The 26180-nt window shown below is 29.0% G+C and overlaps 3 protein-coding genes across 3 annotated transcripts; 1 reads left to right on the forward strand and 2 right to left on the reverse strand.

Annotated features, from left to right (window-relative positions):
- Positions 1–12154: 12154 nt before the first annotated feature.
- On the reverse strand, positions 12155–14705 carry LOC125841986 (zinc finger protein CONSTANS-LIKE 1-like). The gene is made up of 4 exons (XM_049521173.1): positions 14130–14705; positions 13246–13425; positions 13016–13156; positions 12155–12537 (listed from the first exon to the last, which is right to left on the reverse strand). The coding sequence occupies exons 1-4, from the start codon at positions 14673–14675 to the stop codon at positions 12424–12426; spliced, it is 981 nt and encodes a 326-aa protein (XP_049377130.1). The 5' UTR covers positions 14676–14705; the 3' UTR covers positions 12155–12423.
- Positions 14706–16970: 2265 nt separating this feature from the next.
- Positions 16971–19533, forward strand: LOC125841956 (uncharacterized). Its single transcript, XM_049521145.1, has 8 exons — positions 16971–17096; positions 17483–17504; positions 18109–18165; positions 18241–18322; positions 18441–18536; positions 18637–18761; positions 18861–18879; positions 19028–19533. The coding sequence occupies exons 1-8, from the start codon at positions 16994–16996 to the stop codon at positions 19364–19366; spliced, it is 843 nt and encodes a 280-aa protein (XP_049377102.1). The 5' UTR covers positions 16971–16993; the 3' UTR covers positions 19367–19533.
- A 5971-nt stretch (positions 19534–25504) lies between these two features.
- Positions 25505–26122, reverse strand: LOC125842575 (brassinosteroid-responsive RING protein 1-like). Its single transcript, XM_049521882.1, has one exon. The coding sequence runs from the start codon at positions 26021–26023 to the stop codon at positions 25526–25528; it is 498 nt and encodes a 165-aa protein (XP_049377839.1). The 5' UTR covers positions 26024–26122; the 3' UTR covers positions 25505–25525.
- Between the last annotated feature and the right edge of the window lie 58 nt (positions 26123–26180).

Below are 26180 nucleotides of genomic sequence, written 5' to 3' on the forward strand. Positions count from 1 at the left end.
AGAAATCAAAACAGGCTCATTCATTAAGCAATTATCCCAAAAAGATGCAACTAACAAAAAATGCAGAAGGAATCATGGTAAGGAGAGTTTTACGTTTGCAACATAAATTCAAATTAATTAAATTGAGACTTCAAAATTGGTACTACGCCAAACGAAAAACTCAAAAAGAATAAGTTTATTGGTACAAATAGTATAAATAAAAATATCGAAATATCTAGGTAATACTAGTACAAAACTAAATGCTTAGATATGAAACTTTGATTAAAATATTCTTTCTTGTAATTTTATATATATATATATATATAGTGAATAAACTATAATTATGAATTATATACTACAACATACACTCGTAGGGATATAATGCTAGTTACACTCATAAGGATATAATGCTAGTTGAACTCTATCCTCTCTTACTCACGACAATGGTGGTACGAGGCGTATCTATCGAACCCAAACTTGGGGACAATTTAAAATGAGAGTGGATAGTAGATACATGGATATTTGATTTGAGATGGTATTATTATCACTTACCTATTTTCTGTTATTGTTGATATGAGATGGTACTATTATTATTTACCTATTTTAAGCTATTGTTGATTTGAGATGAGACTATTATCACTAACCTATTTTCTGCTTTTGTTGATATGAGATGGTATTATTATCAGTTACCTGTTTTCTAAACTTAATAGTTCTTGCATATTTTTTTATATATATATATATATATATATATATGTTTCAAAGATTTAACACTATTGAATTAAATTAACGGAGGGTATACAAGTTGTTTTTAGTGTAGTATCATACTTCACATATTAATATTATTATTTATACATTAAAAATTAATTTAAATTAATAAGATGTTAGACATGTGTTTTCAATATAATACATTAGATGTTATTGTAAATACATTATTTATTATTAGGGTTTAAATAGTAGTTCAATATTTTAAAATATTTTTGTTAAAAAAATAGATAGATTTCTTTTTATCTTTTATGTAAGTTGTATATATTTTTTTACAATCTTCAATGCTGTCGGAGAGAAATTAAAATTATAAATTTCACTATTAAAAACTTTTGAGACCTCAAAATTTAGGGAGCCTAAAGCGAAAGTTTTATTAGCCTCACCGTTGAGCCACCCTTGTTCATGTAGATCTCTCTATTAGTTGGAAACTAGTTAAACTGTCCATTCTACGTATGGTGATTAAAAATTATAATGATATATTATAAATATAAAAATCAACTGATCAGAAAAAATAGAAGGCTTAAGTCATCAACAACTTCTTAAAGTTGTCCGTATAATTCACTTAGACACCTTAACTAGGACTTGTACCTATTGAACACCTAAATTGTTCAAAACATGTACCTATTAAACACAAAACGCTGATATGGCAAAAAATGTGTTTTGCACTTCCCTGAAGTGCGTGAAAAGATTTCAAAATAGCGTTTTTTAAACTTTTTTTTACATTTTTCTTCTTTTATTGACACTTGGCACTATAATTAACTTAAAAACATTTTTTCTTCTTTCATTTACAGTTTTTTCAAAAAAGAAGACTACTCATCTTCTTCAAAATTTAGTTTGCAAAACTTTCTCCATTTTAGCTCCAACATTGTTTGTCTTTTTTTTTTATATATATATAAACTATTATTTCTTTCAAATTTGAAGATAAATGAAAATCAACTATGACGAAATCATACGATTCATATTTGAAAAAAAGACTTTCTTTTGCATTATTTATTTCAAATCTCATAAAAATAATGGAACAAATATGAAGAAGAAGAAAGATGATAAATGGTTTTTACATATAAAAAAGTTAGCTGATATTTTTTTATCACAATTTTCGAACAAATATTTTTACTCAAATTCAAATATAAACCCATTAAATTTATCAAAAATGATATTCGAAAATTTGAAAGAATTAATTTTTGAGCTATCAATTTCTTTTTGTCATCGATGTAGAAATGAATAACCACCGGCAAAATTTTATTTCTTCTTCACTCTTAGTATGAAAATATATAATTTAAAAAAAGAAGTTAATCTTCAAGTTATTTGAAAAGAAATTAGGTTTTGTGATTTGAGAAAGAATGTGTTTTGGGAAGAAGATGAAGATGGAAAGGGGGTGGAGTTCTATAGAATAGGTTGACATTTTCATTTCTTTTTCTTTTCTTATTTTTTTTAAAAAATAGATATAAATGTGTTTGAAATAATTTTAAACAAAATTTTATTTGTTTTTATATTTTTGGGGCCCCAGTGCTACATGTTATTTTTTAATTAGGCGTTTTGCCATGTCAGCGCAAGTGTATCACACACTTTTCATATTTTTTGGTGATCATCAAAAAATGCCTAATAGGAACAATTTTTCAATAGGTAAAAGTGTTCAATGGGTACTAGTCTTAGTTGAAGTGTCTAAGTAAATTATGTGGACAACTTTAAGGGACCGTCGATGACTTAAGCCAAAAAAGAATAATGCATCACATATATAGCTCTCGAGAAAACAATCCTCATAGGAAATAGAAGTTAACCTTCAGAAATTGATATAACAACATATGAAATAAGATGAATTCAGAGCTAAAAACGTCATTTTTTCCAGCCAAATGAAACAACTATTTCAGAAAAATACTAAACAAAACACTCATATTTGAGTGATGATCCTTTCGATATTTAATTCTTTTTATTATTTTGGTTTGTCGCTACACTCTAAGCGACAACGTCAACTTTTTATTTTTTTATTCTATTTACAATATTACTATATGTTAAGTTGATTTCTAAAATTTAGATAATAATTGATCATAATAAATAAATGTTATTTTTAAATAAAGAATTACTCGATTAATCAAGTTAAATGAGTCGAGCTGGCTTAATCGAGCTCCATCTTTTATCGAGCCAAGTCGAATTTTGAATCAAATTAGTTGAGTATCGTGTTTCAATTAATGCTATAAATATAATTTTTCATTTCATACGACATTATACATTTAAAAATTTTATATTTATTCTTTTCAATTTGTCTTAAAATATGAACAAGGTACTGTACAATGTTACATGACAATAGGCCCAATTTGGAACAAGCAAGGTCCAATGGGCCGATTCCAAACTAATTGTCAAGATAAATACTTCTGAAGTAAACATAAAAATATATAGCAGGCTGTACGCCAATTTTTGAATTAGTCGTATCAGTGAATTTTAAATACTAGATACCAAAAAAAGAGAGTTTGTGGGGTCTTGCTTTAAGCTTTGCTTATCGCTGATATTTTCATTCATAGCAGATTCAAGATTTTAATTCTAAAGTTTAAGATATTGAAGTCATCACCTTATTTGATTTCTCAGTTCGTATTATAATATTTTTAACAATTTCAATGAGTTTTAATTACACAAATAAATGCAGGTGTAAGCCAAAGTAATGGTTTCGAAAGAGAAAGAAAATCGCAACTATAGTATATTAGATAACCCTTGAATAAAGCGCCTCTGGTCAAGAATTTCTTTATTCTCAAGACTTAAAATCGAGAAATTCTAATGAGACTATGACCCCACAAGCACACAACAGCCTCACTGAAATTAAAGCTTCATAAAGAAAATAGAAAGGTGGCTTCTCTACAAGTTGGAAAATAGTTTAGAGCCTAAAAGAACTTTGTGACCATAGATCATATATAGGGTTTGAATGAATAAGAAAGTAATTATAGGGACAGATTATGACTTGATCATATAATATAATGGATACTCTCTATTTATATATCTTAAAATGGTTCTCATGTGTTGTATAGGGACCTAGGTTTTACTAGAAAAATTAAACTCCTAAGGGTTTTTTTAAAAAATTAAAACTTCCAAGAATGGGTGGTTCTAATTATTATCTCATTTTCAAAGGCCTATATTTGCACTAAATATTTCAATTTTTTTTTTAAATTTGGAATTATCAGGTGTGCGAGTTTACTAGCTGAACTATCGCCATCTATTTATTAAAGCATACCTCAACTTTATTTGTTCACTCTTCCTACCTGAAAATTCAGATATGAAACTAAGAAAAGAATTATAATAATAAGTCAAGTCAATAATAATAGAACTGGAAGAGTGAAAGCCACTTGACTGTAAGGAGAGGAGCGAAAAGCCAGGATGGCTTGGTAAGCAAGCAATCCGTGGGAATTGCTTCCATCACTAACCAGTTCATCTCGGCTAGTGGGCTTTTGTGTTCAAACCTCGAATCCGGACCTGTTCGACAAGACCAGATCCATCTCTGGCGGATTGCCCAGGGAAGTCAGAAAGGAATGGACATCATAGTAGAGAACGTGAGCCGGGAGGGATGGGGTTTTGGCGGCCGCAGAGACGGCGGATAACGCAGCGGATGATACGTACTTGAAAATAAGCAGATCAAAATTCTTAAGATATGTTTTTCACCATTTACTCTTAAAAGTAAAAAGATGAACAATCAAATTCAAGACTAAAGATGCTCTTGGGCATTCAAAAAAGTGGTCTAGGGGTAATTAAAATAGGATGAAATTCATAAAATATCTGGATTCAAATTCTAGTAAAGACAACTAAATCTAATTGCTAAATGATTTTTGTAATCATATGCTTAATTATCTTTAACGAACACAATTACCTATTACTCATGTCGGTATACACTTATTGTATATCAGGTCAACTTACACACATCTCGACTACAGAAATACCAATCACAACAAAAAAAAAGTCCCAAACTCAAAAGCATAATGTCTAATCCTAGACTTGAAAAGGCAAGTTTAAGTTGCAATACCTATAAGCTATCAAAACTACCTAAAATGAGAATCTTGCTACTTACAAACTCAAAAGCACTACATATAGTTAAGGTCTTTGTCATTAAAAAAGAAGAAAATAAGTCTTTTTCCAAATTAGAAGCTGAATAATACATAATATAGTACGATTTTACAATATTCTTTTTAACAACTAGCATTTATTCCACAAGGATTTAAGTTGATAACATTTATGTTTGAAGATAGGTCTAAATTGGTCTTTTTTAAAAATATATATTCGAACTATTCTAGTTCTTTATGTTTACTAAAATTAAGCACTTCTGATCTTTATACTGATGTTATCGATGCATGTAACTTATAACGTAAATATATCGATACATATAACTTAAACTCATTTTATAAGTCCCGGAAAATATCAGCTTAAGAGTCAAGACTAAGCTTAATAGCAAGACCCCACAAACTTTGCAAAATTAGGACATCATGGAAAAGCATTTTTTTTAAAAAAAAGTTAGATAAAAATGGACAACTTATGGCTTATCTAAAAGTTAGAAGAATATATTTTGTAAGTGACCATAGGGTTAGAAAATGTGATATATATATATATATTTGTACTTCATTTGGTACAAGAAAGTTTCTAAAGCATTTCATTTTACAACACAAACTTAAAAGATTCTCATCACTTGAAATCGAATATTGAAAGTTGAAAATGTTACAAACCGAAGATGTACCACAATTGGTTAAATGAACGATAAATATTTTTTTAATTCTTCATCAAAAGTTTTGAAATAGAATTCAAACTCAAAAAATGAATCGCTTTTAATCACGAGTAATTTACCTCTCAAGTGACAAAGTCAAATTCTAACATGAATTTGAATTAGCGAGTCTCAAAACGGATATTAAATATCGAATGAAAAATGAGAATAAGGAAAATGATATAAAGCCGAGAAAAAAGGGTTACATCATGGATAGATATTCCCTTTCTATCATTTGCTTAAAAAGAAAATCAAATGCATAATTTTTTTCATTATAATAATAAAGTCACAAAATTATTTTTTGTTACATTAAATTAACTGAAGGCACTGATAGGACATGTTGATTACTTTTGAATACAATCATTAACCAGGAGAGAATTAACTTTATGGTTCATTGAATTAAGTTCCATTAATATTATTACGACCTACCCTAAAGATTTTTAGTGTGCTTTCTAATTAAAAATTAATAAGGATTATATGTCTAGGTAGAATCTCTGTCAACTTGTGCAAATTTTGCTAATTAAACTTTCCTAAACCAATTACTTTCTTCGTTCATTTTTACTTATTTATTTGTATTTAATAATTCATATGCCCCTTAATACAAGAATAAATAACTAATACGAATATTTTATCAATTATCACAATATCTATAGTATTAGATCATGAAAATTAATTTGGGAAATAAGTGATGAAGGTAAAACAGAAAAATAATAATTATATTTTCTTGATATGTTAAAAGTTACCAAATAAAGTGAAAAAATATTTTTGAAACTGAACAAGTATAAAGTTAATTGAGGAAATGATAAACTACATTATAGTTCGAAATTGGGAAAATGAACAAGTACCCATTAGACTATATATGACCGAATTTTCAATTATACACTTTTAAGTTTTATCAATCAAATAAGAGTACAATTTATTGATTTTTGAATAATTTTTTAGGACTGATTAATCTAGAAAACAAATAAAATAGCCAATCTCATAATTTTCAAAATAGTAATCACCTAATATCACTCTTATTAGGTTTCATTAATTTTTGACTCTATGCTGCACTAAATAAAAGAGATGTTAGTATATTCATAATTGTAATTATAGTATGAACAACTTGTGCAATATTATTTAACCTATAATTTGTTGAATAATTTCTCTCCGTTAAAAAGACAACAAATAATAATAAAATTTAACTACTATAGAGCTAGCACAAATTATTTTTGAATTCTTTAAGTAAAAGTTAAATATAGAAGAACATGGGACCTTTTATTATTTTTATAATTTATCAAAAAGATCAGTCAAGGAATTTCAAACCCTAGAGCCTAGGAGATGTAATTTATTAGTATTATTAGTAATAATAAAAAATAAAAAGAACCTAATAAAATTATTATATTTTGATCAATTTCCCTTTGTGTGCTGTCAAATCAAGTGATATATATATATATATATATATATATATAATTACTATAATTTTGCTAAAAACTATTTGAGCCCTTGATAGAATATGGTCGGCATAATGTCTTTTAATTGACATTTTATTGTGACCTAATTATGATTTTACTTGCTCATAATTAAAATCAACTTTAGGTTGCTTCATTTCATATTAATCTTAGGTTGAAAATAAAAATATGCATGTCTGCACAATATCCACAATTTCACGTATGTACGTGGTAATGCTCCTGATCTAATCGTTAAGATATCGTTCAATTTTATAAAATCAACAACGCTGATTAATATAAAAAAATCTTGTCCATCTCGCTAGTTACCAAGCATTTATTCATTTGTATAGATATTTCATAAGCCAAAGCATGCTTTCTAGGTAGTAGGCACAAATGAAAAAAATAAAAGACTTTCCAAAGCTTGATTAATTAGCATCTTTTTATTATAAGCAACTTTATTTAATTAATACTAGTTGTCACCACTATTATTAATGAAATGACAAGCTATCTCCTTTACTAAAAAGTTTATGAAAGTTTTATTTAGAAAATATGCCCAAAAAACCCCTTTTCTTTGACTAGCTAACACTTCGATACCATCTTCAATTAATTTCTTATTAGGTTAAGAAAAGTTGTGACTCAATTATTTGTACATATGATAATAAAAGAATATAGTACTTGTCATTGCTTCTTCTAAGTAGCAATAAAATTGTCCTCGTGATATACAAGTCACAAGTTCAACGAGCTACGAAAAGAGACACTAATATTTGCATTACAATCGACTGTTCACATTACACATCGAGATCTGACCCTTTTCCTAATCCTACGTGAACGTGGAATGCTTTGTGCTTCGAATCGTCTCTTTTGCTTCTTTTGACACCTATCAAAGATGAAATTAAGATAAAATTGTTATGAACCCCCAAAAGAAGCAATAAGAATCTACAAAAGAATAACAAAAAAAGGGATTAATGCAAAGACCGAATCTTATTTATTTTTTCACAGCTCTGTGTTTGTCATTATTGATCTTTATTTATGTATTTAATTATTAATAGTTTATTCTATGTGATACTATTTCTTTTATTTTCTAACAAATTCATTATGCTTTGTAAGATTTTTTTTCTCAACAAATGAACTTTAATTTAAGATCAAATTGAAGTTTGCACAATAAAATCATTTAAAATTTTTCAAAGCAATTACATTGGTGCTCTATCCAATTAATTGGTCTTTAAATCATTTGCATATTTGACCTTATGATACACCAAGAATCTTTTTATGGCGATTCTTCCTTTTAATGATTGATATTTTTTTTATTCTTTTCTTCTAAATAAAGCATTGTATATTGATACATAGAACTTATAAAAAATATTGAATTAATAAAAGACATGATTATATAAGTTTTGAATTTTTATGTTGAAAGTAGAGTTGTTTTTAACTCGAGAGTCATGTAATTGAACAAATCTGTCAAGTGAAATATTATATAGTAATGAACAGTGCCGGCTCAACAACATTAGGGGCCTAAAGCAAAACTTAAGAGAGGGGCCTAATATCTTTTTTCATCATATATACTTTTATTTAAAATCTAGTTTTCTAGCTATTTTAGATGCAAAGTCATTAGGTATTGTTTTATAATCAATTTGTTTTTTAATAATTTATTTTCAAATGATAATATAGCTAATTCATTCAATATCTCTTGAGATATTGTTGATTTTAAAGAAGATTTAATCAATTTTAATTTCGAAAAAACTTTCTTCGGTTGAGGCAACGGTTACAGGAACTGTTAACATTATTCTACAAGCAATATGTGTATTTGAAAAAGAATCAAGTCTTTTTATTTGATTGAGTATTTTCTTTAGATCATTATCTTCTACTTGTATTATTTCACTAAACACTAATTCAAAAAATAACTCTAAACCATCAATATCAGAATAACTATTACGTGTTAAAGAAAGTTCAAGGTTAAGACAATGCTTTTTAAATTCTCATCATCTAGTGATCTCAATATTTTACCACTAAATAAGAAACCAAAAATATTTTCATATGCTTCAATTGGTTCAAATCAAATTGTTTCTTACGAAATTCAGATTTATTTTCATCTCATATGCAATTTTCTTAGTAGAAATCATAACACTCATAGTATATATATATATAAACATATAAAGTAATTGTTTTTTAAAAATAGGGGGCCCAAGCGATGACTTTAGTGGCCTAGGGGTTAAGACGGCCCTGGTAATGAATTTAGTGCAAAAGAGACATTGTTTTCCTAGTTTTTCACTTGATATTCGATACTCATTTTAACACACCCCTAATTAATCCGATTTCACGTTGTGTGAGGCCTATTAATTAAGAGGAAAATCATTTCCTATATCATTTTTTTATATTTTTAATTAAGATTCGAACTTGAAACTTAATGGATATCAGCATTTTTGCACCATATAAAAAGAATGCATTTTTAGTCAACTTTATCTTGGTTACATTTAACACTTTCCATTTCTAAATTGCTAACAATATTCTTCTTATGGTAATATTTTGAGTAACTTTAATTAATTGTTGAGACAAAAATAGTGAAAAGAGAAAACCAACTACTAAGTTAATGGAATGAGCAAAATGCAAAAAGAATTAATATTTAAATTGATCAACAAACAATCCCAACAATACAAAGATTCCAATAGGAATATGATCACTTTTGACCAACACACTCTTAATTTAATTTCTCATGAAAGAATAATTCCAATTTTATTAAATTAAAGATATAGTACTAATTAAGTTTCAACTTCAATATACCCTATCATTGCAATTGCTATAGATTAGGAGTTCGATTGGACCAAAAATAATATTGTAAGATACCTGAAAAAAATATATTTAAAACTTAATGCTTTAATTTATGGGAGGAATGAGAAGACAATGAATTAAAAATGTTGTTTAATTTAAAATACAAAAAAGTTGTTTTTGGACTGGCTTTTGCTTATTCTTGAAGAACGATTCTTCAATACTTGTCAAAATTTCATCATCATCTTCTTCTAATGAGAGGAAAATTCGCAATTGTTATTCTTTTGATGCACACGAAATAAATTTTACTTATAAATAATATTGGAGAGGTAAGCTCGATCGAAAAGGCATACAAAAAGGGCAAACTTGAGACCCAATTGATCACCTGCTCAATCAATTCGACCAATAATACGACTTACGAGTATCTTTCTCTTGTTCATTAAACCAATTTTATAATAAGATCTGATTTTCAATGATAGACGATACAATCATAGCATATGTGCACGAATAACACTAATTAACAATAAAGAGTGGGATTTTTATATTTTCCAAAAATACATAAACTACAAACTATCCCATATGTCACCATGATGAAATTTCAAAAGTATATTAGTTTTTTTTTTTTATATATTTTGTATTCGGTATTCATTTTCTTATTTTTATTAATTAATCGGTCATATACCCCACTTTGGGGATAAAATTTTCCAATTTTCAAAATTCAAATTCGAAACTACAAGATGATTTACACTTTGAATCGAACCTCTCCAAAATTAAAATCAAATTGAAGCCTAGTATTTCTACGTGACTTTTAACTTATGTAAGTTGATAGTGTAAATAATACTATCGGATAACTTAAAAGATAATTATAGCTGATTTTTCATAAAAATAGTACCCGAGAAAATAAGGCAAGATATGTGCTATATAGCATGTTAAAGTATATTGAGAATGTATGTATAAAAGAATAATTACGTGTATATAAGTTAAATTCTCCCTCCTATATATTATAATATTTTTATCTTTTTGGAGGGTGGGGGCTTAATTTCTATAGATATAGTTTAGAGTTTAGGCTAAAGATATATGCTATGTAGTAGTTAGTGATGGCTTGCAGTTGACTAAACCACAATATAAATTTGGAATTATAATACAATAACACAATTATTCTCTCTGATATATAATTATTTTAATATGTACATGTATGTCCACTTTGTCTTCCTTTACTGCATATTGTTTGTTTATTCTTCTTGTCTCCACTATCTTTCTATTCTTCATGTGCTCCCCACTTGAATTTTCAGTGTGTTTTTTTAGTTTTATTTAAGTATTCACGTTAAAGTCTGATTATATTTGTAGTATATGTTTTAAAATTTATTTTGGAGGCAATGTTTTCAATAATTTCTCCCTTCGTAAAATTTGAACCCAAAACCTTCTATTAAACATGAAAGGATCTTAATTATCGTCCCATCATTTATCTCTATAGATATATAGTTTATCATGCATATATAGTTTCATTCATCGTTGCATATAACAGTATCAACTATATATTATTAAGTAATTTAATTGATTTATATAAATGAAAATATAAATAAATTTTATACTTTTAATATAATTTAATTTGTCTGCCTTGTTTTTTATCTAAGTTTTATTTATTTTCATAGTCGGAAATGGTGGAGTGCCCGTGAAAATATTTTTTTTTTACTAAAAAATTACATTGTACATAAATATCTTTTTATGTATATATACTAATAATATGTTAAATTTCTTTATCTTCTTTGTATTTATTAATGTATAGAAGCTAAACTCAAAAAAAAAAAAATACTTCCAAGGTCCATCATTGGCGCTATGGCGGAGCCACACTTGTCCAATGTGTACGTGTCAAAACGTAAGTTGATATTCCTTCATTAAAAAAATATAATTAATGTGTAGATAGGTCATGTGGCGGAGCTACAATGTCCCGAGGGTGTCCTTGAACCCCCTTCGTCGGAAAATTATACCATATATATAAGTCAAATACTACTTGAAACGGTTGAATCTAATATTTTGGACACCCTTGACACAATGAGTTTATGCGGCCAGTGGTATGAGGCTGCAGTTTGATTTTTAAATTTTTGGAACATTTATTCCTAAAAAAAAGTAATATTAACATTACGTAGTTTAATTTTAAATTTTTCAGTGCATCCATTCATAAAAAAATTACTTATGTAATACTTGAACACCCTTCGTAAAATTTCTAGTTCCGCCACTGAGATAGGTAAGTAGATATTATGTATATAAGTTAATTTAATTACTTTTTTATATTTTGAATTATAATAAAAATCTTAACTGCAATAGGCATCTCATGCATTTTGCATGGTTTAGCCTACGTATATTCTTCATATTTTAATGATTATTTCCAAGCATGTGTAACTCATACTCAATACTATTATTAGACATAAATAAAAACAACCATATAATTACAGATTCAATTAATAGAAATCTTATATAATTTTTTAATAAAATAGAAGACAATAAGTTGTACATGACCTCTTAATAATAACTAATAAGCTCCTAAATAAAAAAAATAAAAAAGACAGAAAAACAATTTGTGCTCGATATACTATAGCTAGTCTATTCCCTCCATAGACATTTAAATTGTGGCACTTGCAAGTGCACCTAATTAATTTATTCATAAATTAAACCATAGCTAATATCTTCTATTAATCATGGTTAATTAATCCAAACTTTAATGACTTAATTATAAAAATTAATCTCTAATTATGACCCAATTTAGTGGCTTGAATATTGTTGATGATATTGTGTCATTGAACTAAAGTTGTGATACAATTGTCTTCTCCCTATTGAGCCTTGATGATCTTCTTCCTCTTCATGAACTCCCTCAATCTACAACCACAAAATTAATACATTAATTTTTTTTAAAAAAAATACAATACTAAATAATACTAATTTTTTTTTCTCATTAATCAAGAACTTAAAATATGCATATCACTAATTAAGGATTATAGTGGGCATCAATAAGATCCCTCCACCCTTAATCAGACGTCCAACTCGTATTCAAGCCCTAAGAAGGGAAATTACCCTGGTATGAAGTATTGCACTTTCTTGTTTAATAGGTTTTACATGACATTATGATACAAAGTTTTGAAATGTATATTCAACTATATATGTACTTCTTTTTATAGGATTTTATTTAGAAGGACTGAGTTCTGCTGAACTTACGAGCTCATTATTGAATCCACCACTTATATTTTGTAGCAAGAATATAACTTTGTTGTCGATACAAAATAAAAGATTTTGAAAGTGGGGTTCTTTTTTTTTTCTAATTTAAGAAAAAAGTGTAAGAGAGAATAATTATATTTACCCAAATATCATCTTCATCTTCGTATCGATTAAACAATGTTGATGATGAAGTTTTCGGAATCTCAAGACCAACTTCATCGTTACGAGCAAATCTGCCACGAACCCTTGGACGATTGTCCGCTAGTGTTTTTCGACATGCATACTGTTGTTGTACCATGATTAAAAAAAATTAATACAAATAATAATAAAAAATTTAAAAAAATTGTGTTAATTAATTATATAATTAATTACCTTAATAGTTTTGTTAAAATTTCTTTGAGTTCTTTTTGCTCTGTATCTATGAATTCTTTCTTTTCTTTCTTCTGCAGTATATCTTCCCACTTTGATATTTGATGCTTCTTCAATAAATGTTCTTTCTCCTGATAATGGACTTGTTGATAAAGTGTTCCTTGTTTGACTTGTCTTCATCTTCTGTTAAATATAAGGGTAAGTAATAATAAAAAAATCAATATGTATTCGTTTTTATTTTATGTAACGATATTTGATTATGCATGACGGTTAAGAAAAAAAGAACATAACTTTTAAGAAGTCAGAATTTGTCTTTATGATTTTAAACATGTCAAGATGTAAGTATATATAAGTTAAGAGTTTTCAAACAAGCGAAATTTATAATTTTTTGAGTGCATGAATTCTCGATTCTTGAAAAGGGGGATTTAATGGGTTTTGGAGTCTTGAAATGACTTTAAAAAATGTGAATATGTCTCTATTATGAAGTTGTATGAATGACGATTTGATGCGTTGGAAATTAGACTTTATAGACTTCGAAATTGATAAGTTCACTAGGTTATTTTATACATAGTAAATGAATCTTTTAAATACAAATATAATGTTTGGATCAAAACTACTAAATTCTATCTAACTCGTAAAAATATCAAATTCTATCAAACTTCTAGTGGGCGAACAACTATTTAGGTTGATTCTTCGTTTGAAAATAGAGGCGGAGCTATAATATGTATATGATCGTGTATAATCTAGATATACAAGCTAGAATTTATGTATAATTTGTCTGACGATTTGTGTAAAACCCCCTTTTCAAAATGCGGAAAGATGTCATTCTTTTTCAAACGTAATTAAAAAAATTAGAAAAAAATGGGAATTGAGATAGGAGGACTAACTTGCAAGTCACCAGTGCTGCAAACTCTTCTCATTTGGCCAGAAGAAAAGCTGTTTTCAGGTGAGCTAATTGCAGCTGATGTTTGAAAATTTGTAGACTCAATTAAACTATCAAAGTTTGGTGTAAAAATAGAGAAACTTTGTTTCTTACTATTATTATTATTATTATTATTATCAAAACAATTACTACTAAAACTCCTCTGTATCAATTTCACATCATTTTGAAAAGCACCAAAATGATCAGATTCAAAATGGACCTGAAATTCCTCTGCTTTTACAGAGTAATCACCAAATTCAAAATTTGGATTTCCAATTGGACAAAGTGAAAGATTCTCAAATTGATGACTTGGAGGTGAAGATGAAAGAAGGGTCGAAGTGATTTGGTCAAATGAAGTTGTTTCATCAATTTTGGTTTCAGGGAGTTGTTGTATCAAACAGTTGGTAGGCATGGTGAAATTGTTGTTTTCTTGGAAAATTGAGTTATCTATGAAAGATGGAGAAAAAGGGTCAGTAAAAAAGTTGTCAAATACAAAAAGTTCTGAAGACATTGAGGAAATTGAAGTGAATTTCAAGATTTTTTTTTTCTTCTTGTTTATTTAAAAAAAAAAAAAACAGGACAAAAATGTCTTGTTTAATCAGAATTTTGAGAGGAAGAAGACAAGAAACTCATTTTTTCTCTGATTTTTTTGGTACTGATTGAGTGATGAAATATAGGTGGAAAAAGTTTGTGTTTACTATTGCTTTTGTCTGGGCTGCAAGTGTGGAGAAAGAAGACAATTTAAATTTGGAGTGTTCTTTCTCTGTGGAAGCAAAAACAAAAACAGACAAGGAGAGAAGACTAGTCCACTTCCATTATATAAAGGAGGAGACTTAACAATCAAGTCCTTTTCATCATATGTTACTCCCTCCGTCTCATTTTATGTAAGATAGTTTGGTTCGGCACGGAATTTAAGAAAGAAATAAAGACTTCTAAAATATGTGGTCCAAAATGAATGATAGAAATTTATGTGGTTGTAAATCATTTCATTAAGAGTAAAATTGACATTTTATAGTTAAATTATTACTTAATAAAGAAATATGTCATTCTTTGAGGACTGACTAAAAAGGAAAATAAGTCACATAAATTGAGACAGAGGAAGTATTCAATATTAAAGTTGTTGCTATGTGATTTATAAGTCATAAGTTTGAGTCCTCATGAAAATAGTTACTATTAATGTTTGTATGTGATGGACTGTTATGCTTTTGAAGTGTGATTCTTTCTCAATTCATGAAAATAATCATTAATGCTAGAATAAAATAGACGGTCTATATCATGCCTTTTGAAGTACAATCCTTTCTCAAGTCGTGGAAATTAGGGGTGTTCACAGTTTGGTTTGGGTCGGTTATTGGTCAAAATCAAAACCAAACCAACTTAATCGGTTTTAAAGTTATCAAAATCAAATCAAACCAAATATAATATACATTTATCAGTTTGGTTGTTTTCGGTTTTGATTTGGTTTGGTTTGGTTATTCGGTTATTAACCATACATAAAAATAAAAGAAACAATTCATTCAAAATGTGAAAAAAGTGACAACAATCTATTCAAACAAAAAAATAGTTAGAATGACTGGTATTACAGAATTTTCGATTATTGAATTCTCTGAATAAAACTTCAAAATTCACTATTTTGGCATAGAAGGAAGAGATAATCGCATTTTCAATTCCACAAATAATTTCCATAGACATTCATATACATGAAATCAATAAGAAAAATGTTCTCACCTTGGACATTTTTTCTTTCATAAGTAAATTATAAATAAATTTTGATGAAACATATATAAAATCTTTAAAATTGTTTATGAATATAATATATTATGTATGTATAATAATAAAATTTGTGTATATAACTTGTTGGTTCGGTTCGGTTATTTCTTCAATTTTTTTCGAACAAAACCATAACCAAATCAAATACTATCGGTTCTTAACAATCTAAAAACAAACCAAACCAAAACCCAAATTAAATCGGTTCATTTTAATTTTTCGATTTGGATCGATTTTTATCTAAACCATGGACACCCCTAGTGGAAACAATCATTTATGTTGATATAGAATAGACCGTCTATATCATGTTTCTTGAAGTGCGATAGACTGTTTATATCATTCTTCTTGAAGGACAACCCTTTCTCAAGTCATGAAAACAATCATTAATGTTAAGATATGATAGCTGGTCTATATCTTACTTCTTGAAGTGCTATTCTTTCTTGAATCATGAAAACAATCATTAATACTCATCTAAAATAGATTGTCTATATAATACTTTTTTGAAGTGTGACTTTTTCTCGAACTACTAATATGAGATATTTTATGCACGAATAAATTGTCTTTTTTTATTTAAAGAGTTGTCATGTGTTTTCCATTTCTTTTGTAAGGAGACTATCAAGTACTATGGTTGCCTTGATATTGTTTTTATATATTTTTGGTAGAATATATTGAAATTTTCACTAAATTTCATCTAGATATATGAACTATAATATATTTTAATTAAGCACTTAAATATATAATGTGTTCAAATTTATTTATTTTTAGGTAAGGGGAGTGACAAAATCTGACTATGGGTTGAATTTCTGTTTAACCAAATAAATTTCAGTCCATTGAATTTTTTTGCGTACAACATTCAATTTCTCACCGGAAAAAATGGAGGAGAAAACATACAGTGAATGAGGAGATGAGTCTTTCAAATTCGATTGGTTTGTGAATTTTCTACTCCTCTTTCATGGTATATAAAACACCATATTCGATCGTCTTCGTCTTTGTGGACGACGAAGATCGAAATCTTAAAAGGATTTCATATTCATTCATTGTATCTAAGATTTTATTGATGAAAAAATGGCATCAGCACAAGCACACCTTGACAAGGCGGAAAATCGTAAATTTTTTCAAAATCTATGGCGCACAGATCTCATGGGCACCCTTAAAGCCGATCCACCATGTACAATTTCTCAATCTCTGGAAGAAAATATGTTTGGATGATTTGGCTCTAATACTGAATGTTGCTCGGACTCTTCAAAAATATTGTTGCACCCGTCTCACTGCAGTGGTGAAACTAGGAATTTTGCTAAGGACGTTCAATAATTTCGTATATGTATCTGTAAAAAGTTGTTTTTGATTTGTATACATGGTGTTATTTTCTGTATGCATAATATAATTTTTCGATGAAGGGTGTTCGAGTGGCCATCCTTGGGGTCAATGTAGCTACACCCACTGCTAGTCTGACATTTTTGAAGAGTCTGAGCAATTCGTGATTCTTTTTGGAATAAGAATGTAAAGTGTTATGTGTTTGTCTTTCTAACTGTTTTTCATGTTTTGGTTTTGCAGTTTGGTGTTTTGCGCTGTGGTGGTGAGTTGTAGTTTACGTTTTGTTTATTTTTCTACAATGCTGTTGATTTGCTCTTTATGTGTGTTTGTTTCATGAGTTTGATTACTATATGTGTATATGTTTGTGTTAAAGGAGTTCATCGTCTTGCTGAAAAGATTTCATAACTCAATTGATACATAAATGTGTAAATGTTGGTGGTATGATTTGCGTAGATTCTATCCTCCTAGACCCCACTCGTGGGATTTCACTGGATACGTTGTTGTTGTTGTTCGTATCACAGCAAATATTGGAGAACAGAATCCTCTGCTGAAACTTAGTATCGTAGTAGATATTGAAGAACTATTACTCTTTCACTGCTTATTGTGTCCTGCATCTTGATTACGCCTTTACTCATATTTGTCCTCTAATAGATATCACTAGTGAACTAATAGGACGCGACATGATTAGCTGATAGCTAAAATGATGTAGCATTTTTCATCAAGAGAAGAGAATTGACAGAAACGTCGATTCATGAGGATTTGTGATCAAATCTAAAGAATTTCCATTGTAGTGTTGCCCTTCTATTCTACTGATCTAGTAGTTATATATATATATATAACGGCTTCTCTGATCTCATCGACTGCAGTGGACCATGTTCATCGTATGTGCTAAGGAAACGAGCTTTATATGGCGATATGACAAGGTAAGATGCTTTCTTTTTTCTTCACTATCGCGTTAGTTACTGCCTTTCTTATGAAGCAACGTTTGTTTGCGACAGGTATAAGTGCTGCGCTGGTTATATGCCTTGCAGTGGTAAATGTGGAGAAAGTCGTTGCCCTGAATTTTGCCTTGTAACTGAGGTCAGCAAATTTTTTGGTACATTTATTTAAATTGGGAATAAGATGTTGCATATTTGTATAACAATATGCATAGCAATGTATGTTCTGCTGTAATTTTGATCTTGACTTTCGCGAGTAGGTTTGTTGTTGCTTTGGAAATTCAGTGAGCTCAACTCGCTTCCTGTTGCAAGATGAATTCAACATCAGAACAACAAAATGTGATAATTGCATTATCGTAAGCTCTCCCTCTCTGCAAGTCTTCCTCATTTGTTAGCTCGCGTAGTTCATGTATATGCAATTTGATCATCAAACATGTTTTCTTTCCTTCCTACTAGGGTTTCATGATAGTACTCGGACAACTTGCTTGCCTATGTAGAATCGCGGCTTGTCTTACTGGAGATGAAGGACTTGAGGATGCTGCTCATATTTTGACATGTCTCTCTGACATGGTCTACTATTCGTAAGCTTCTATATATACATTCTTCGTTAGCATTATTTATTATTCCAACAAATAAAATTCAATGTTGCTGTACTAAATTTGCTGCATATTTGATTGCAGGGTCTGTGCCTGTATGCAGGTAAGTAGGAAATGGTTGATTGTGTCCCAATTTTTTCTTTCTAGTTATAGTTTGATCATTTAAGTTGCTACATGGTCAACGAGGACTCATATAGCTAACCCTGATTTGCTCGTTTATCGTTTTGATATTACTATTGTTGAGATTGCAGACACAACACAAAGTTGAATTGGACAAAAGAGATGGCAAGTTTGGTGATCCTTCACCAATGTCAATACCACCCATTCAGCAGATGTCGCGGATTGATCAGCCTTATGGGCCAACAGTTGGATATCCTCCGGCCTATGGGGCACCTTACGGTCAACCACAACCTCCTCATCAAGGTTATCCAGCATCAGCACCAGCTCAAGCTCCTGGCTTCCCACCGCCCTCAGCCTCAGGCTATCCTCCTCCTGGTCCCGGAGCTTATCCACCACCCTCGGCCTCAGCTTATCCTCCTCCTGGTCCCGGACCTTATCCACCACAACAACAACCTGGTTACTGGAGGTGATGATTTTGAAGATTTGTTAATGTCGTTTCACATTAATGAAGCGCGAAATGAGTTGTTTCTATGACCACAAATTGAATAGCAACCATATTTTTTTGCTTGTCCTGAGATCTATGTAGATTTCTTTGTCTCATGAAAATATATAGTAGCCTTTTTGTGATTATTAACAGAACATATTTATGCATTATAGAGCTGAGTTATTTTTTGGTGTTTGAATTTGTGACATGTGATGTGCTAACTGAAATGGAAAATTTTCATTTTTTGATTGTTGTTTACTAGCTAAACTTAGTTCATGGATTCATAAATGTATGTTTTTTGTTTGTTTGTATGCTTTATTTAGTACGAAGAGAGTCTTAGCGCAATGATGAAATTCTATGTGAAGCCACGGAAAGCTGGAGAGTCCTTGCCGATGTGATAGTATGAGTATACAATGTTCTTTCTTTCTGTGACCTATAGGTCACGGGTTCGAAAGTAAGTTGTCTAGATTACATTCCTTGGTGGTCTATGACCCTTCCTCTGAGTTACTACATGCACCGAGTTCCCCTTTTTTCTTTACAATTTTCAAATTTTCATAATCATAATATCATGAAGCTTAGGCATGGTGTTTTTCACAAGCTTAGGCAATTTTGATCCTTTATTTCCATGTTGGACTGTCATGTCAACGATCTAAATGACTCATGGACATTCAAGAATTTAATGGCATTTGTGGTTTAGAAAATAGACCGAAAAGGTATTTTTGACACTCAAAACAAATGAAAGATAAATGCAAGTTATTTTCAATAGCTCTAGAGTATTTTTAAACTTTTTCCATTTAATCAACAAGGAACCGTTACCATATAAAGTTAATTAGAGTAAGACCTATATATCAATACTTTCAATTCGAAACTATATACTATAATAAAACATTTTTTAAAAAAGAAGGTTACTTCTTTTATTACTTCTTTACATTAAATTCACATGTTAATCAAAAATACATAATTGGGCATAGTACCTTGTTTATTATTCAATAATTCACTAATGATTGACCATTATACATTTGAACAATAAACAAAATTGGTGACGATTAAAAAGAAGTATTCCACTCACCTGAAATTTAAAAAGAAAAAAGAGTAAAAGACAAAATAATACTACAATATTATAGTACTAGACTGTTGACCTATGACTATATATCTTTGACTTTGCATCTATATATAAACCTTATATATAAACCAATGAGGAAAGAAATAAATATCCAATGCTATTGAATCGAGACTACATAATAACTATTGATCGAGTGATCATCTGAGAAATCAATGTTATTTTTATAGTTCAGTTTAGTAAATAAGAGAATGACTCATTGATATGATCACTTGACTTAAAACGAATTAAGAAATGAAGTAACTTTTGATAACTATCTAACGTAGAATTAACTATTTGATGATTCGTAAATCGATAAAGTAACCATATAAAGCTACTAAGAAGTTACGTGGCCTAATTGTGGATATAGTACTTTAGCAACATGAATCATCGTGTGTTAGTTGTAATAATTTTTCTCTTTTGGATTATATTTTTTTAAAAGGTATACTATTGTCTAAAGTGAAGCGTGGGCGGCTATTTTCTTTATTTCCTTTTTTCTTCATCTTTTTATCTACTTTTTCAAGGAAAAAACAAAAATCATTTTAATTTGTTGCATATATTTTCTTCATTTGGTGTTTCGATATTAAATTTAATTTGTCGTACCATTATATATCTGCTAAAGCAAGAGAATTTCTTCAAGCCTTAAAAGATATAAAGATTTAGAGTTTGTTTGTTGAAAATTAAAAAAAAATGAAAGTAAAATTCGTTCAAATCCTACTACATATGTTCAATTTTTTAGCGATTTTTCCAAAAAAAATCTTTATTATTAATACAATAACCTTCATTTTGCTCGTTCATACTAAGATGAAAGATGAAAATTATCTATTATAAAGTCATTTTCTGATATTTATTACGTACACGGTATAACTAAAAAAATATTCTAAAACAAACATTGTTTTGTAAAAAGGAGATCAAAATGATATCTTCAATTATAAACGAAAATCATTTTTTATAAACTCTATTTTTGTAGCTCTTACTCCAAATCAATTACTCCAACAAATATTAATATAATCAATCTTTTATATACTTCGTTAAAAAAAAGTACAACCAAAACATTATCGAATTTAATTATATATATTTATTACTTATTTAATGGAAATAAAAGACGGCTATATATAAAATTAGACGGCTTCCTGTGACTTTCCATGTTTGACTAATTAGGATTTCATAACCATAAGTAAAATAAACAAATAAGATTTATTTATAATAATAAATAATGATAAAAGACAAAATAAGAGAAATATAATTTAATTTAATTTAGCTGCGTGAAGCAACGAAGAAATGACCTCTCTCAATATAAATTAATTTAGCAACATTCTGTTAGTTGTAAATAGTTTCCATTTTTGGATAATAATTTCCTAAAAACAACCTAAAATAAAGTATGGGCGGCTCTTTATTTTGGTGGCTTTTGTTGCCAACTTGAATCGTTGTTGTAGTGATGGGACTGCTTGTTGAAAATTTAATTGGAAGTGTAGCCTTTTAAACTAATATAATTAAGCTCTATAATGTGTGAATCAAATTTTATTGAAACTTCAATGCAGATATCGAATATCAAGTGAAAAATTTAAAATAAATTGGTTTAATTATAAAACGACAAATTGAATAAAGAATGAACAAAAAATATATTTTATAAATTATAGTAAGTAATTAAGTAAAGAGAATGAAAATAAAATATATTTTATTATTATAAGTATTACACTACTTTTTTTAAAATATTTAGAGTACGTGGAATTTGTCTGGCATTGGACACGTGGCACTATGAAATTAATTCATAGTTGGATTAACCAGGAAAGTTTCATTACGCGTTGGTCACGTCTCTAATACATACAACGTACGGAGTATAATATAGTTTTTTTTTATTTGTTTCTCTCCACATTCGGTATCAACTTTGAGACCTGACTAATATATGATCAAAATTATATACTATTTATATACTTTGATGTATATAGATAGGTATAATATATGTATATTTAATATAAAATATATACACTATATATATAACTGTGTATATATTTTATAAACTAGATAGCTCAAAGATAATGAACAGTAGTTTACATTGATCATAGTTTCACTTTTAAAGTAGAATACTTCTTATTAAAGATTATTTTATATTTTGAAATCGAACTCAAACGTTTGGTTAGGAATAAATACAAAATGTTAATCTTTATATGATTCTTCATATAAGGAGTCAAGAGAAGTCACAGTTCGTCCAATCAACTTGTTTTGGTATGTGTTTTTAGGGACATGAAGCTCTTTTAATTTCGTTTGTTAAAATTTATGCCCTGTTAATTTTCGTAAAAGTATATATTATACTCTTTCTGTCCCTAATTACTTGTCCATTTTTTAAATGACACACCTATTAAAAAAATAATGATTGACATAGTGACTTTACCATTTTACCCCTATTAATTATGAATTTGATGAATTAAAAACTTAAGATTTTCAAGAAGTTTAACTTTTTCAAAGTAATTAATTGAGAGTATAATAGATAAAAAAAAATTGTCCTTTCTTGATTTGTCAAAAGAGACAAGTAATTAGGGACAACTATAAAAGGAAATGTGGACGGGTAATTAGGGACAAAGGGAGTATTACTTATATATGACACTACATTATTAAGCTAAGATCAAGAACTATTACCACTATGACACTATGATCCACCACTTTTCATCAACTTATTTCTTGTACATTTCTATTTATTGGACTAGTTCAAATTAATCACCTAAGTATGAGAACTATGTAAATTGGTTTTATTTTTAAGAAAAAAATAATTTTCTTAATTTTGGTACATGACAGCTTTCACACATCTGAGCAAAAGAAGAAAAGGGAATATTATCAAACAGCCATACATACACATAATAAACAATCTCAATAATTAAAGAGACAGTAACAAAGGTGTCTATTAATTGAATATGAAGGGAACAAACAAACAAACAAACATACAAGAAATGGGCACAAAGATCAAGATTAATGGCCAACACTACAAATGGCAAAGTTTTGCTTAGGACCAGCCCATAGAGGCCAGGTTGATTGGCTACTTTAATTTGACACTTGTTTTTTTTGGTTATTGTGACCTTAGATTAAGACTCATTCCTATTGATTGAGATGAGTGTTGCCTACCACTAAGAGTTTGCGACAATAGAATGATTGGAATTCCTTCATCTTAAATGGAGGTTTGTGATTATTATGAAAAACGTATTATTTATAGATATTATTAGGAGGATCGTGCATGTTTAATCTAGTAGGTTTTTTTTTTTATCCACAATGAGTAATTAAGATCAAACGAATGTGCATTTAAGCGAAGAAATACTTCAGAATAATTCATTATGAGTTCAAATTAATAGAATCAATAAACTTCAGATACAAAATATCTTAGAAGAAATTAAAGTCGTCAATTTAGAACTTAGCTAGTATAATACTTCCTCTGTCTCAATTTATGTGATTTACTTTTCTTTTTATTCAGTCCCAAAAAGAATGACACATTTTTATATTAAGTAATAATTTAACTATAAAATGTCTATTTTACCCTTGATGAAATAATTTACAGCTACACAAATTTCTATCTTTCATGTTGGACCACAAGTTTTAAAAGTTTTCTTTTCATTCTTAAACTTCGTTCCGAGTTAAATTACCTCACATAAAATAGGACGGAGGTAGTATCATATATAGATAAGTCTTGTTTGTGTTGGTAGGGGCCATGAATTATATTAGCTAGGTACTCCATCTGAAAACCCTAATTATATTCTAAGACCTAAGACCTAGGTTCTATTCTTCCATGCTGACACAAAACACCAAACCAAAGTTCCATCAAATTAAAAAGACATAAAAGAAGTTGATAGCTCTAACTTACATGAACATCCTTCAACTATATGGAGTAGTACTTCATTTACTTTAAAAGTTAAAGGTTCATTTTTATTGGTCGTTACAATTTTTGTTAATATTTATATATAAATATATGTTTTACTAGAAATTACTTCGTTCAGACAAACAACAAGATAATTGTATATTAATAACGTATAGCGAGGTTTAATTAACATATTCTTATAAACAAAAAGTTGATTACTCCTACTTTGGAAATAAAATACTAGATGAAGTTTCTCCGTTGTTGATTATAGGTTTTGGGGTAACGTCTCGAAAATAAATTGAAGAATTCAGATAACTAATCATTAATTTACTTTTTTTAAAACATATGGTACACTATTGAAGTGGAAGACAAGATCCGGTTTAACCGGCAAGGTACAAACACTGATAAGCCAACAGTATTCCACACTACAAGCCCATCATGTCTTATATTTACTATCTCTTTATTATTCTTCACCTTCAAAAAATAAAATAAATAAAATTGTAATATGTAATATGAGCAAAGTCAATGATCTTAATTTCATAGACAAATCGTAACAAAGATTTTGAGATCGAATTTCATCATTCTAATCATAAGCTCTAACTTAGAAAAAAAATAAAAGAATATTTAAGATACGCTTGTTATATGAGTTTTTATAATTATAAATTCAGTTCCTAACAAGTTAAAATTAAAGTCGGTGTTGTTATATTGTATTTATTCAAAAATTAGTAAAATAATGTGAAATTGTGAATGGATTTGTCTTTTTTATTTTAAATTTGACACTATTGACCAAATTGTGAAACACTAAAGTATAATAGTAGCCAAAATTGACAACTTGGAAGAAAATTAATTGAAGGAGTGTTTCAATTGCAATTATGACAAGTGAGTTCCTTCGCTTAGCTAAATTAGAAGTTTCAGTTTTGAATTTTAGAAATGATATCATACAAAATATAACTTTGAAGTTGCGTTCAATGAACTATAAATATGAATTAATCAAATCTCAATACGTCAAATCCGAAAATATACTAAAATTGAAAATTAGAACTATTTATCTTCATTCCATATTCTCAAAATTGTAGAGACTATACAATAACTTTTTTCACTTTTTCCTCCATAATCATTTTCCCCCTCATTTTTTTTTTATCTTGTAGTATATATACATTTTAAAACTATCAAATCCAAATCACCAAAAAAGTAAAAAAAAAGTGCTACAAACCGGCGGCGACCGGAGAATACTCGCCGTAAATATCAGAAATGCCGGAAGCCAACCATAATCTCTCATTAAAACTCTCTTGCATATCGTCCGGAATAAATGGCGTCCGGCAAAGTGGACAAGTTTTCTGATCATGATCCATCCAACGGTCCAAACAACTCCGGTGAAAAATATGCCGGCAATTCGTCAACCGTCGGATCTCATCTTCTCCGTCAAACTCGTACAAACAAACTGCACAGCTCTCCGGCGGGTCAACCAGCTCAGAGAACTTCACCACCGGAAGTAACTCCTGGATCAACGCCGCCGACACTGAATGGAGCTCCGAGTGTGATTCGGGTCGGGTCGGAAACGACACTTCGGGTTCGAGGAAATCACCTAAACCAAAAACAGTGAAAATCGTGCAAATGAACTTTCTAATGAAACCGAGAACGGTTAGCAAGTGGACAAACAATTTGGGTAGGAATAAATCCGTATATCCCACCGGAAAACCCATAACTTTTCTCTTGGTAAGAACAAAAAAAAGATAACTCTAAATTATAATTGTTGTTATAATAGATAGTAAGGGACGAAGAAGATGAGATTTGAGAAAGGGAGAGAAAACGGAAAACGGGGAGGTGGGTTATATAGGGGGAGAGGGGGAGTTGTGAAAT

The sequence above is a fragment of the Solanum stenotomum genome, chromosome 10 (assembly GCF_019186545.1).
Source record: "Solanum stenotomum isolate F172 chromosome 10, ASM1918654v1, whole genome shotgun sequence".
Lineage (NCBI taxonomy): Eukaryota > Viridiplantae > Streptophyta > Magnoliopsida > Solanales > Solanaceae > Solanum > Solanum stenotomum.